Below are 13,957 nucleotides of genomic sequence, written 5' to 3' on the forward strand. Positions count from 1 at the left end.
GAAGCAGAAGAGTGGCAGTTTCAAAACATTTCAAAAGGTCTTACAGCATTGGAGACATTCTCAGATTTATTTTCCTACATCCTAGTTCAGAAAACTTGCTGCTTTGAAGGACTATCAGTGATTTTCCTACAAAACCTTAGCAGCCACCATTCTTTCATCTCACAGACAGGCTGTAACTTCACATACACAATGTCCAGAGCTTTCTGTTCATGCACTGTAGCCTGTAGGGCTGTGCTGAGTTCTCAGCATTTTCTGCTAAATCCGGATATAAAAGCAGAAACAATGAGGGCAGTATCTCTATGGATCGTGCTTTTGTACCCAAGAGATGCGTCCTCTGTGCCTGCTAGAGTGGCATGAGCTTCTCAGCCTGGGGACAAGGAGAGCAGCTGTGAGAGGGAGCCACAGGCACTAAGACTTGGCTTTCAAGCACAAGGAGAAGAATGAACCAACAACAGCTAGAGACAGGTGGGGCCATTACCCTCCTGGAAAGCACTCTGAGGTTATTCAAAGTGAGAGAGAAGGCTACCCAAAACATCAAGCAGTAACCTTGAGGGAAGTCAGCTGCTGTTCAGTCAGTGATATGTATTGTTTTAGACCCTCCTCAATGACTGACTGGGAATTCTGCCTCTTGCTCTGAAAAACGGAAATGGCATCCTTTGTTTGCTTGACCCTGAAAGGCAGAGGAAGCTGAAGACTTTATTTATTCAACCCCAAGACATGGGAACTTACAGAACATTGTCACTTCCCAAAGAGCTTTAGTTTTTATTTTCCTTCTCAGCCCGTGTGGGTTCTGTTTGCCTTATGGATTTTTCACAGACAGTTTGCTACCAGCCTTGGACATCTGTGAGTTGCTTGTGCATGGCTGTCAGTTGAAAGAACATTCTTTGTAGCTGCATGCAAATAATCATGCAGCTTGATGTCAGAAATCACTCCAGTTTTGATCAAAAAGCCTTACCACTTACCAATTCACCTTTTTAATTAGAATGTGTGTTATTTCAGAGCACATTTGAAGTCTTTCACATCAGTAGGATGATGGATGCTAACAAGGGAAGCTGAGGGAAGTGGTCACAATCAGAAGTTGGCCGACACGATAGAGCACATGGACTTTGCAAAACTCATTATCCCATTCTACTTCTGCCTTTAGAAGATTATTTTGATGTTGTGTTTCACAACAAAATGTATCCTTTAAAAGAACAGGGCTCCTTAAGAACCCAGAAACCTACAAGTGATAGAAGGTCAGGCACACAAACAGCTAAGGCAGACTGAAGACAAGCCCCGCCGGGTTACATTAGACTGACGACCTATCCAGAATATTTGTAAAAAATTCTAAACTCTGTCATGGTTGCCAGTTGCAAGAAAATGAGCCTCAGATTCCACTAGGGGCTTTCTCATCGGGTCTTTCTCATCACTTTTGTTTGGCTGAGAGTGCAGACACCAACCCTCAGTTTAGAGAGAGCAAAGGATGGAAGGACTTTCCCGCTCGGGGAACTGTTTTGCACAGGGATCCCAAGAAGTAAAAAGGCCTTTATGGTCTTTCTGCTGCTGCTAGGGCCACCAGTACTCCTGGTTAGTACACACCTGCACAGACATTTACAGCTGCTCCTACCAAGAGGAAGAGCAAGCTGTGAGAGCACCTCACCTAACCCTAGGGGGAAATGAGTTCATGGAAGGGGTTCTTGGGCCAAATGTTGAATGGAATCTCCAACACTGAATGGCTGTACTTATGTTCTCACTTCTCTGTGCTGCAGAGAGGAGTGTGGGGTGTGTTGTGCTGCAAAGCTGCAGGCATTTTGCAGGAGAAAAAAGGCTTGTGCTTGGGGCAGGAAGAATGGCTTAGCTATGCTGTACTCTATAGATTATTTGGACCCAAAGATCGATGTCATAACCCACTGCATTTTTTACAGCAGTTAAATAAATAGAAGGCTAATGGCAGATGGTTTCACTTAAACTTCAAGAAAGGCACCGCCTATATGTCAGTTTGGTATTGGTGTAATGAGCCAACAAGATTCTGAATTACAATAAAAGCAAATTTAGGAATGAAACCTACTGGAGACTTAAATGGTCTCTAGTGCATAGTTAGATTTCTAAAATAATAGTTGCAATCCAGCATAACAAACATGGCTTGCTTGAAAACAAAAGCTGGAGTTTAACTGTAAATTGCAGTTGGTTTTCATTCCCATGAGAAACTGCAAGATATTTCTTCTTGGAATAACTTCTCCAAAAGGCAGACCAATGGTGCCTCCAAAACCATGTAGAGTGGGACTAGGGTTCCACAGTTCTGCTTTTTTCCCTCCAGGCTTACCAACACTAACATCCTTAGGTACCATCAGGCAGATCTTCTGCAAGTATTATGTGTCCACAAATGCCGGGGGGCTCTGATGTCGGGCAGAGGTGGGTCAGAATTGGGCATCTCTGGCTGCAGGGGCCAAGGGCAGAGCTGTGCCAGGGACAGCAGCCAGCAGGGAAATGGGAGAAGGGTAAAGGGCTGCAAGAACATCTAGGGAGGCAGAAATGGAGGAGCTGACAGCAAGTATTGACTGTGAATTGGGGGTTAGCCCACCAAGCTTGGAAAGGAGCTATGAACAGGGTGGGAGGAAGGAACAGGGAGCACGAGGGAGAGGATTGACTTGTTGTACTAACGTGCAACAAGTTCCTATACTTAAAAAAAAAATTACATTAAACATATTTAACATATGTTAACACACTAAATATATTTAAATATTCAAATATATTTCTGTGCACCTGCACAGATGCCCTCAGTGAGGATGTGTCTAGCTTATCTTCAAGCTTGCAGAGGGGCATGGGTGGTTCAGGCTGACTGGGAGAAGAAGCATGTGGCAGAAAACTACAAGAAATGGTCATTTTTACTCTTTTCCAACATACGGCAACTGAATACTTTAAATCAAGTTTTCATCCTGAAATTTAATCATGTACTGTTATTGCCTTGTACAACGTCATTCTCCTCAACTTCCATCTTACTGACTGCACACATGTGCATGCACGTGTCTACTACAAAGATCTGCCACTACCTGTACAGCACAAGGACTGCCAGTGGTCGGACTCACCCCAACTCTTCCCTCACAGGAAACCTCTTCAGACTGTAAACTTGACTCTGCCTTGTACACTGGTGAAAAATGCCAGACCAGTCTTGCAGAACCATGTCATGAACTTCCACACAGAGCTATGAAGGACAGGAGCCGACAACTCATTCTACTTTCTAATCTTTGTCTGTACCTGTTCCCTGTCCCAGCAGCCAGTGGTGAGAATGGCTCAAGTCAGCTTAAGGCAGTCTCTAGTGGAGCTCAGAAAGTACTAGAGCAATCAAAGTGTGATCAGAAAAGAATCTATCCTGATGGGAAAAGACTGTCCAAGTAATTCAAAGGGTTGCTTGTCAACTGCACTTTCAACTGTTTCATGTTTGGAAACAGCTCCATGGGTAAACTTTAGCACACAGAAAAAGACCCAGCAGAGAAGAAAGTCATGAAGTTCTGAAGAAGTTTCACAAAAAAGACCCTTTTACTTGCATTCCTGTCATCTCCTCTGCCAGGGCTGTGGCAGCAAAAAGAAAAGGCAAGGAAGTGGTAGTAGAAAAGGTTTCCCTTCTTGCACAGAGATCTGGCTGAGGCACAAGAAAAGGCAGGAGGGGACGAGTTCTTTCAGTGAAAGTTTTGCCAATTTCTCCCAAGGAGACTCATGGTTTTCTATCAGCCAACTCTCTGCAGGTGCACAAAGAATTAAGGTGGGTTCAAAAGAACTTTAGACAGCTGGGAGGATAGCCTTGTTGACAGCTAACTTCCAGATGCTTGTTCAGGACATGCTCTGTCCCTACAGAGGGAGAATAAGGCGGAGAAACAATATTCTCAAAGGAGACAAATGGGTTCTTCTCCAGACAGAACATTCTAGGAAATAGTTTCCTTCAGGTTATCTACCAATAGTCAAACGAAAATCAAGCCAAGTTACCAACTGTTTCTTGTGTATCTTATAGTTTTGTTCCTAATACCTGGCTGGGTGTCACAGAGGAATCAGGGTTTGACACCATTGTTTACTTAATGCTATCCTTGTGTCTCATCTGTTTTGACATCTCTGCCCAAATCCCTGGACATTTTTTTATTTCCTGGATTATGTTGATGTTCCAAAGAAAAATCCCAAAGAACTCAAGAAAATATATTTCACAATGTTTCGTAATAATGAAATAATAAATGAAGGATAAGATTCTGATGCATATTTTCCAAACTATATTTACTCCAACAACTGAAAAATTATTTCAAGTAAAACAAGACTCAGTAAACTGTTAAGAAGAAATACTTTGTTATTTAGAAATAGCATTTGTACTTCAAGTGACAAAGTACCCATTTGCACGTGATAATTCAGCTCAGCCAGAGAAGGATTTTTGTAATAGACATAAGAAGGGAGTTTCAGGCAGATAAATGCCAAAAATAATTTTGATACATCTAATAAAAATACCCCTAAGACAGCTGTACAGATTATCACACTCGACAGTACTGTATGGGAAAGTGTAATTATCAAAATGCTGAAAGTCTGAACTCATTTTTTTCCCCTTAGTTTATGGAAATTCGCATCATCAGATAATGTTTTCGGCATGCTCCAATTTAACAATAACATTTAGGTTTATGATTCTCATGTACTGTAAAACACAGACATTTTAAAAAAGCATTATGTGCAGAGTTACTCAGAAAGTAAAGTTTATACTGTTACAGGGTTCACAATGCATTTGATGACTGTGACAATGACCCCGTGCCCCAAACATGTCTTAAATTGGCAGTTCCTCACCATAGGAATTAACGATATATTTGCACAGGCCATGTCCTGTCTCTCATGTGGGACTGAAATGTGGATCAAGAACATTTCTGTGCACTAATAAGCCTGTGCCCCACTGCAAAGCTGTTTTCCCTGCTGTCCTGCAGCACTGTAACATGATGATTATTAATCTTGACCATGCAGTGCTGAGAGGTCCCACTCACACTGAGTATTGTATAACAGAGTGGTAAACAGCTGAGGAAGCCGATGGAAGCAGTCAGCATCCTAACAAACTAGCAAGGCCAAGGAATTTGCCCTGCTAAGCAGGCGTAGGAGGAACACAAATGAGAAGATGAGGACAGTCTCTACGGTCAACGGGATCTCTGTAGCCACCAAGTCAGAGAAGTTAAATCGTGTTCATGTAACCCTTAACCAGCTCTGTACAAATCAAGACTGGATGGCACCCCCTCTGTTCTTGAAGGAGCCAGAATGAGACACTGCAGAACCACTGGCCAAGTCCCATATATAGTCTGGGTGACCAGGCACTGGTGATCTGCCAGTACTCCAGATTCAAAGGGGACCCTGGCAACTAAGGCCCAGTAATGACCTGTTTCACTTATTTTGCAAAGCTGTAATGACAGACACTTGGTCTAAGTTTGCTTTCCATGCACACTCCAGGCACATCTCTTTGAAATTGTTCTCTTATCATTCTCTTTCATGTTTTGGACTTACCATTGATGTTTACAGCTGGCAACACTATAGACATCTTTGGCCTTCTGGTCTTATTATGTGTGGTGGCTGGCAATAACAGGTGGTCCTGGAAAACAGCGGAAAAGATGTGTTAAATCTACTCTGAAAGTACAGAGCTGGGAAAATTCCTTTCCATTCTGTGTTACAGGCATTCCACATAGAACTATTTACAACAGCTTAGAAAATTCATATCGTTGTGGAAGTCTTCCAAAAGTCACAGCAATTGCTCATGCTGTGTAACCAAGAAGAAACCCCTATTGCATGCAGTGGAATATGAAAAAGCCTTGATCATGGGGAAAGAGATGGAAACTACTATTAAGCCCTCATTCAACTGAGTACTTATGTATATATGATTAAAGTAGTTTAACTTGACTTCAACAATATTTAAACATGTGGTTAGAGGACTTTGTTGAATTGGAGTTTTATCTGCAGTGCCATTTACTCTAAGTCATCTTGCTGTCTCTGTCAAGCTCTGCACCACATGCATCGTGCAGTAGGACTCATTGGTCAGAGGTGTGATGGGGTGTGAAATATGAGCTCTGCTGACAAAACCTCCCAGGGAAGTTTGATGGTAAAGCTGTGCTTTAGTATCATATCTCAACTGTGAGGAGCCTGGGTGCTGCCGTAAGACAGCAGCGCTCAAACTAACTACCTTGGGTCTGAGCTGTGGAAGCTGCATCTGCAGGAAACACTCAGGATATGGACCTGACCTGCAAGGAAAAATGCAGCCTTTCTTCAGGTTGGTTTTTTTTGCTGTTGCTGAACTCAAATTGCTCAAGGGAAAATATGGTTCTTCCCTTATCAACAGAACTTAAAAGCTCCAGTCCAGGCACCTCCCATATTATTGTGCTTTGCTGATCTAGCTGGACCAAAGAAAGACTACTAAGGATGAGGGAAGCTTCCCATGTCTTTCAAAGTTTAGATTCCCTGACAGAACTTTGCTTCACTGCACTGTCTCAGCACGCAGTGGGCATTGTGAAGGAAGTATATTTGCTCTCTCTTAGTAATTAGGAACAAAAGGCTGTTTATATAATTGTCGAATTGAGTTTAAATTTATAACTCAGGCTCTAAGTGAAACAAAAACCTGCCAATCACTAAGTACCTTTTCCAGGTCTCCAAGAATTAATGGAAAGGTTTATTTTCCCAGCCCCTGTGTTCGCCCTTCTCCCAATCCCAGCAATTCATTCCTAGTGTCCCCGAGAAAAATGAAAGCTGGCAGGTGTAACCATGCAAATATATGGACACCAACTCATTAAGAGGTTTTTGTAACTGCCCTAAAACCAGAACAGAACATCTGCCTTTTGCTTTCCAAGAGCCAGACACATTGTTAAAAAGCAGAAGCAAGTTTGATGGGCCCATCCCATTTCATGGGATGAAATTCCATGTTCCCACATAAGAATAGGCATATACACATCTCATACTTTTGGCCAAGGTGATCTTTTCAGCAGACTGAATCAGACTTCCTTCAGGACACAGTTATTGATTTATTAATGTCAGGGTAACTGTACTTTTGCCATTTTAATATCTAAACACTACATTGTTATGTGTAAGATTCAGGGAACTGAGTTACACACAGTTAGGTGTTAAATATATCAAGATATTCTGTAGACACAGAATTGAAGAAATACCACTCTCTTTTTTTCCCATCAAAAATTTCCCCTTTCAAAAACCCAAATGGCTGACCATGAGAAGAAAACATTACTTAAATGAATGTCTGTAAAAAACATCTTGGTAACAAAATTATAAAACCACTCTGGTATAAATCTCAGATCACACATGTAATTCCCATTTCACTTTTGAACCACTAAGATTAAGACAACATTCAGTACGACAATGAACTTTACATAAAAACCGTTCTTGAAATCCAATGTTCCCAAGGGAACAGGCCAAAGATAAGATGTCTACAACTACATTTTGTAACAATGCCCTTGTCATGACTTGATGACTATTTTTAGCATCGCTTAAAAATGCTTATACTATTTTATTTTCCTTTTTCAATGTTTCTGAGAGTCCACACCATCATTACTTAGCAAAATAGAAGTACTGAACACCTGAGAATCATTACAAGTAAAAGCTACTTTTTGCTAACCTATCTGAAGATTGGTGCATTAATTTATCCTGGCTTAGCTTTGCTTATAATGGCATTTTTACTTACTGTATGTAAAAATTGTATTAAGAACTACCACAAGGGCTTCACAATTGTATTCAAATGTGCTTTGGAGTTGCTGCACAACCCCTCAGTGATTCAACACCAGCTCTGGAGAAGACAGACACACAAAAAGCCAATCAGCTCTAAAACCAAACTGCTACCAGGAGTTACTGTGCAAGAAGCACAGATTGCCTAGAAGCTGCCCATCTACAAAGAGCCATTTTTTAAAATCTGGAATTAGGGAAATTTATTCATCTCCCTAATAACCTTTATCTTTTATATGCAGGAGTGTCCTTCTGACAGTCAGTCCAAACTTGCAGTTCCATAACTACCCTCATTCTACACTGAAAGCAAAGTTTATGCTGCAGACTATCACAGATATTTTCACTACAGCTAGCCACCCACAATATTCTCAAGGTCCAAAAATCTTCAAAGAGTCCCAAACTTTTATTTGAAAGCAATACCTAATTATTTATATGCAACAGAAATGAGCATAGAGATTACTGATTAGGAAGAAAGCAGACATTTAGAAACGTTGTTTGAATGTATTTCTGAAATGGTCTATCCTGTTCTCAAGTATGCTGAATTGCATTCCAGAAAGGGGTGTGATACTGCTACTCATCCCTAATTTTAAACACTAGACAAAAAAAATCTAAAATTAAAATGCTATTTGTGATATTAACACATAGTATAAAACTGAAAATTAATAAAAGCAAATTTTGCAAGTCAGCATCTGGCCCAGGAGCATGAGCGTCAACCAGAGGCAGAATAAATCACAACTATTACCCAACAACAGATGGCCTTGACTTGGGCCAAGAGCTGCACTTAGACGACAATTTAAATAGATGATGGAGACTTCTGGCAGAATGACTGGAAAAATATCAGTCTGGAAAGACAATATTTCAAATGAGACCCCCGCTTCAGCATTCTCATTTTGCTTTTGATCATCTCTACAGTTCAGTGATACTGAAGCCAGATGGGATGGACAAATAGATACAGACATAGAAACTAAAAATCCAGCCACAAATACATTACCTTATTAAATTAAGTTGGAATACTGAAGCACATTTTTTCCTGGGGATAAATTATGAAGATGTTACTTGCTAAATTTCTGATTAACAATCACATCTATTAAGTCTTTGCCACCACAAAACATCTAGGAATATTATTAGAATATAGTTAATCAGAGCTGTAAACACTTAGAAATTAGGCACCCCTACAGACTGAATCTTTACTCTGCTGGCTAATTCAATGCCTGCTGATCAACTTCTGGACTCACCAACATATGGAACTGCAATAAGGATTCTGAGGCTTCTTACATATAAGATCAGTGTTATCAGGGCTCTAACAGGGATTAAGCTTTGGAGCCTCATGTATCTCTAACCCCCAAAGGCAAAAGGCAATGGAAATCCTGTTCTACTGTGCTAGAATATACAGGCTGCTCCTGTAGCTTCAGCCTGACCCTCATAACATGTGGTTTGGTACTTAAAGTCCCTCCTACCTAGACACACGAAAATATGCAGGCATTTTAACTTTCATTTGAAAAACAAAAAAATTGTTTCTAACTCATAGTTAAAGGACATAAAACATCACCACTGCATACAATGAAGTTGCATTAAATAGAGAAAAAACATGCTGTTCACAGATCTTTTTGATTTCATTTTGTTTCTTAAACTATCATCATTTCATAAGCTGGACTCCTGGCTTTTAAATTAATAGAATTGGCAATATTGCTGGGTTTGGCTTTTGCAATGCATGTCCCCTCAGCTACAGGCATCTCTCTGGGAGCACTACTGCACCTCCCTGCAGGCAATCTACTGAGCTCCTCCTCCATTTCAAAGAAACATGAAGGAATTAATCCTCACAGTATGACTATGATGGAGGAAAATATTACCAGAGCTATGGGGAATGTTTAGAGTGAATGTGCATGCATTTGAGGGATACCCAAGTGACACAGGACACAAAGGAACAGATTTCCAGCCCTGCAAGGCTCTGCACTCTCAGCATGAGCTGTCTTTCCTCCTATCCCAGAGGTTACTATCTGTCAAATCAATTCCCCTAGATTTTTCTTACCTTCTTAGTTGTTGTGCTTAGGTATGGATAAGTATTTTTCAAAAGCCTTTTCTAAGGTCTTGAGTAAAAGCATTGAAAGACCAGAAAATAATTAACGTAACTTGATTTAGATGTCCTTTGTTACAGTGCATTTATCACATCTGCCAGTGTGAACACTGCTTGTCATGCTATGGCAGGGCAAACCAAGCCTGACCTTCCCAGTGGTTTGGAACATGTACCCTGCAAAGTACAGATGTGATCCATGTGGAAGCCAAGACTCCACTCCTGCAAGACAGCCCCTACCTCACTTCCCACAGAGACTTGGTGAAGAGGTCCAAATGAGCCCTGCTCTTCGTTAAGAGATCCATCTCTGACCAACTAAGGACAACCTTTGTGAAAACAAGTGACATTTGTTCCTTTACAGGAATAAAAGCTCCAAGGAGACTGGAGTAAAATACCAAAGGAAAACTTTAATGTGGTGTTCTTGCAATTGACTTAACGAGGAGATTTGATCTTTACCATTGCCTTGGAGACCAGCTACATGCTAGAATATTGCAACCAACAAAGGCATTGCCAGAGCAGAGGGGGCAGATAGCCAGGCGCCTCTGCATGCCAAAGGGCACCCTGTCCAGCAGCTTCACAGGACTTCTTACAGTAAACAAACACTGTAGCTGGGTATTTTTCATCTCTGTTTATGACTAAGAGGTCTCCCAGGGAATCATGCCTCAATCCCTTCCAGCCTGAATCTTCATGCTGTGATTCTGGGACCACATTACAACCACTGCCAATACAGGCTGAGGAGCTTCCCACATCCCACTGAAGTGCTGGCAGCTTCCCAAAGCTCTTGGGGGTACCATTTTTCTTTAACAGCAGTACTTCTAGTAGTGTTCAACACCTCCTGACAGCCTAACAGCTTATCTATTAACCACCTGACCACATCTAGTGACCTCAAGATGAAGTAGATAGAAATCAAGTGCTTTTTTTGATCATAAAAAAAATTGTGCATCAAATCCGTGTACTGTCTTTCAAACCTATTTTTTCTGAACATCTTCAGGGCTTTCAAGTCAATGAGATGACCCTGGACCTTTTACAGAGGCATGTTTTTGGCCATACAAAGAATGTGAAACAAAAATGTGCTTTCCCAGGCCCAAAAAGTTGCATGCCACTTCAGAGACTGATTCAGAACACAGATCCTCTGAGGAGCTGGACTTTTTAAACCCCTGGGCTGACAGATCTTTCATAAACCACAGGTCTTACACTTTTTAAAAATTTCAAAGTAATTGTTGCCAGAGATGTGATGTGTCTGTCCTGACCTCCTACACAGGCCATCGACCCTGCCCTGAGCAGCACCGCAGCTTTTGGCACACGGCTCCTAACTGGGAAGTGGTACCTCTGAAGGTGGAACTTCATTCTCAGGATAGCCAGAGCTGGACTTCAGCAGCTTTCCAGACACAAAAGGAGGCTGTTCTCCAGGGAAGAGAAATTGCAATGCACACAGTACAGATCAGGGTGTAAACGGGAATCTGGCCTTGGAGTATCTGTTTCTGGTTTCCTCTGTCAGTTCGAAGAGGATGTGTATGAAAGTTTACAAATTTGTAGAGGAAATAGCTGTATAATTTCACTATTGATTTGTTTGGGTGATGGCAACCATATGGTGTCCTGAGGTTACACCACGCTGGATACAACACTGGTCCATCTGAAAATGCTGGAAGTTGCTGCAACATTGCCTTCACTATCAGTGGATATTAAACGGTGCAGAAACTGCAGAGGGGAGGGGAGGGTGCCTCTGAAACCATTTCAGTCTGACCCTTATATCTGAAAAGCACAGGGATGGTTTTAAGAGCAGAAAAAAGAGGAAACCAGCTAACACCTCTACACAAACTGTGACTCAGAGCCACCACACTTCTCATTATACCATGAACTTTGCCTTGTTTTTAAAGTTGACGTGTGGGTTTTTTTGCTTGCTTGGTGGTTTTTTTTAAGGTAGACTTTATAAATCCAAGCAGATTTACTCACCTCATCATGGATCCTTACAGGGAATCCATGACAGGTAAAGATGAGTAAGGGAGCAGGTCAAAGATTGGATAACGACAGCAAGGAATCCGCAGAAAACCCACAATAAAATTTCACAAGGTCTCAGCCTCTCTGCACCAGCTCTTGACAGCCCACCCTGGGAGGCTCCAGTAGCTTTACTACTTTGGGTTTCACAATAACCATTTAACTTAATTTGAAAGTGTACCAGTTCTACATATATTAAACTTGAGGTTAGCTAGCATACATTAACACAGTTTGATTTTGCAGCATACTTAAAGAAGAGACTCTGTACTTGAGAATTCAACTCCCAACTCCTAATCATAGAATTTAATTACTTTTATATGTTTTAAGCCTGTTTTGAGGGATGGGGCAGGAGGGGAAGTTTGTCCCATAACAAGAAACCTCCAAAAAGTGGTGGGAATAGTGCTTTTACTTTTGCCAAAAGTGTTCCTTTTCACCCTGATGCTGTTCCAATCCCAGTGTTTCTGTGCGCAGGTGGTTTTTACAGCCTATACTTTGCACACAGCAATGAAGTGATGAGATATGCTTTTTATTTAAGTGTTTTACCAGAAATACCTCAATCCCACATTGAATACAATGTCCTGTAGTGTAAGATTACACCTTTCTGCCTTTCTCAGACAAATTTTTATAAATAACACCTAACTGCACCGTGGAACACTTTCTGCTCATTGTCCCTGCAGAAGAGGGAGTTGCTATCCAGTTTAGTTCCCATGTGAGAGACCTTTTAATGAAGAAGTCTTTAGTGCCTTTTATTGTAAACTGTGCTACTGCCAGATGTGATATGGTCCGGGCTCCAAAACTAAACTAACTGGAAAGCACCTCGCTGTGACTCAGAGAGCCTTGTGAAAATCCCAGAGACCTCAGAGGAATGGAAAATTCACTCTGTCACAAGCTTCCTTTGGAGGAGTTTCCTCTGCTCTCTGCTGCAATAGCAGCACTGATGCTGAGCAGGGCTCAGTTTTGGATTGTTTTCTCAGTGTAAAGGAGAATCAGCAGCAAAGGACCTCTCCTGGATTAAGAACTAAAAAGGTTAAGGAGACTACTAAGGATGCAAAGACCTGTTGGGAACTGTGTCTCTGCAGTTCACAAATGGAGACAGCAAACAGCAAGAACTACTTTTTGTTCCTTCTCCTTTGTGACTGAATTTTAGTTACATTGTCTTAGAGGCTAGAAAGAACCTAAAAAGCAGAGGTGAGATTAAAGTGACTATTTTAGATTTTTAAATGGACTGCAAGTGTCTCAGGCTTAGACATTTATTCAGATCATCTCTCTGGTAGCTCTTAAGTTCCAAAAGATCCCAAATATAACAACAGCCATCATACGACTGTACTTTAGAACAAAAAAATCTCTCCAGACTAAAAGCAGAGGTCCCTTCTTCACAGTGACTAGAGGCAAATTAAGCTTTACTGCTGCTGATTTCCTCTTCCTGCCTGTCCTGGGCTGGGCACTCCTGCTTCTTCCTGGGAGCTGATGCTGTCCTCCTCTGACTCCAAGGAAAGCCAATTTATCTTGCTAAGATGGAAACAAGCACTGTCTAAAGATATGACACTTTCCCCCACTTGTCTTCCAGCCACTTTTCACTTACAGTTCTACAGATTTTCTAACAAAGATGTGACTTCTGTATATTTAGCAAGTATTCACAGAGTTCTCTTCCATGAACTTTCCCAGTCCTCCCCTGAATACATGTAAATTTAGAGCATCTATAATGCATTCTGGCAAGAAGTTTCACAAGTCTACTTCTATTGTATGAATTCCTTTCCTTGGTTTGAACCCACATCCTCCAAGATGAATCTGCCACCCTTTGTTTCATTTGGTATGTTACTCAGTTCCCTCAAGGCAGAAGATGAAGGTTATAATGGAGAAAGGAAGAATAAAAATGCAAGAGTACCTCATGACACCACCAAGGTTTGAAAAGACCAACACAGCTTTCTAATACACAACAGATTATAATGCAAAGTGTTATATAGGTGCACAAAAGGCAGTTGTAAAGCAGATGCCACATAAAGGTGGAAAATGTTGTTATACTCCTCAGTTTTTCTGAGGTTTAAAATTTACAATTTTCATGGTTTACAATCCCTTTATTCAAAATACAAGTTATGCCTCAAGGTAACACTGAAATATGCTGCTAACTAGTATCTATTAACCAAACAGTACACTCTATCCAGTGGCCTCTGAGAAGGCACCCTGTCTCCC

At 41.2% G+C, this 13,957-nt stretch overlaps 1 protein-coding gene across 2 annotated transcripts in view; it reads right to left on the bottom strand.

Annotated features, from left to right (window-relative positions):
- Positions 1–13,957, bottom strand: part of ATF6 (activating transcription factor 6) — a 77,737-nt gene that overhangs the window by 12,840 nt on the left and 50,940 nt on the right. For both annotated transcript variants that reach the window (XM_027658546.1, XM_027658545.1), the window contains exon 15: positions 5,491–5,575. In XM_027658546.1, coding sequence (XP_027514347.1) covers positions 5,491–5,575 — 85 coding nt within the window. The remainder of the gene's footprint in view (positions 1–5,490; positions 5,576–13,957) is intronic.

This window comes from Corapipo altera, unplaced genomic scaffold, assembly GCF_003945725.1.
Source record: "Corapipo altera isolate COAL_440 unplaced genomic scaffold, ASM394572v1 79, whole genome shotgun sequence".
NCBI classification, from domain to species: domain Eukaryota; kingdom Metazoa; phylum Chordata; class Aves; order Passeriformes; family Pipridae; genus Corapipo; species Corapipo altera.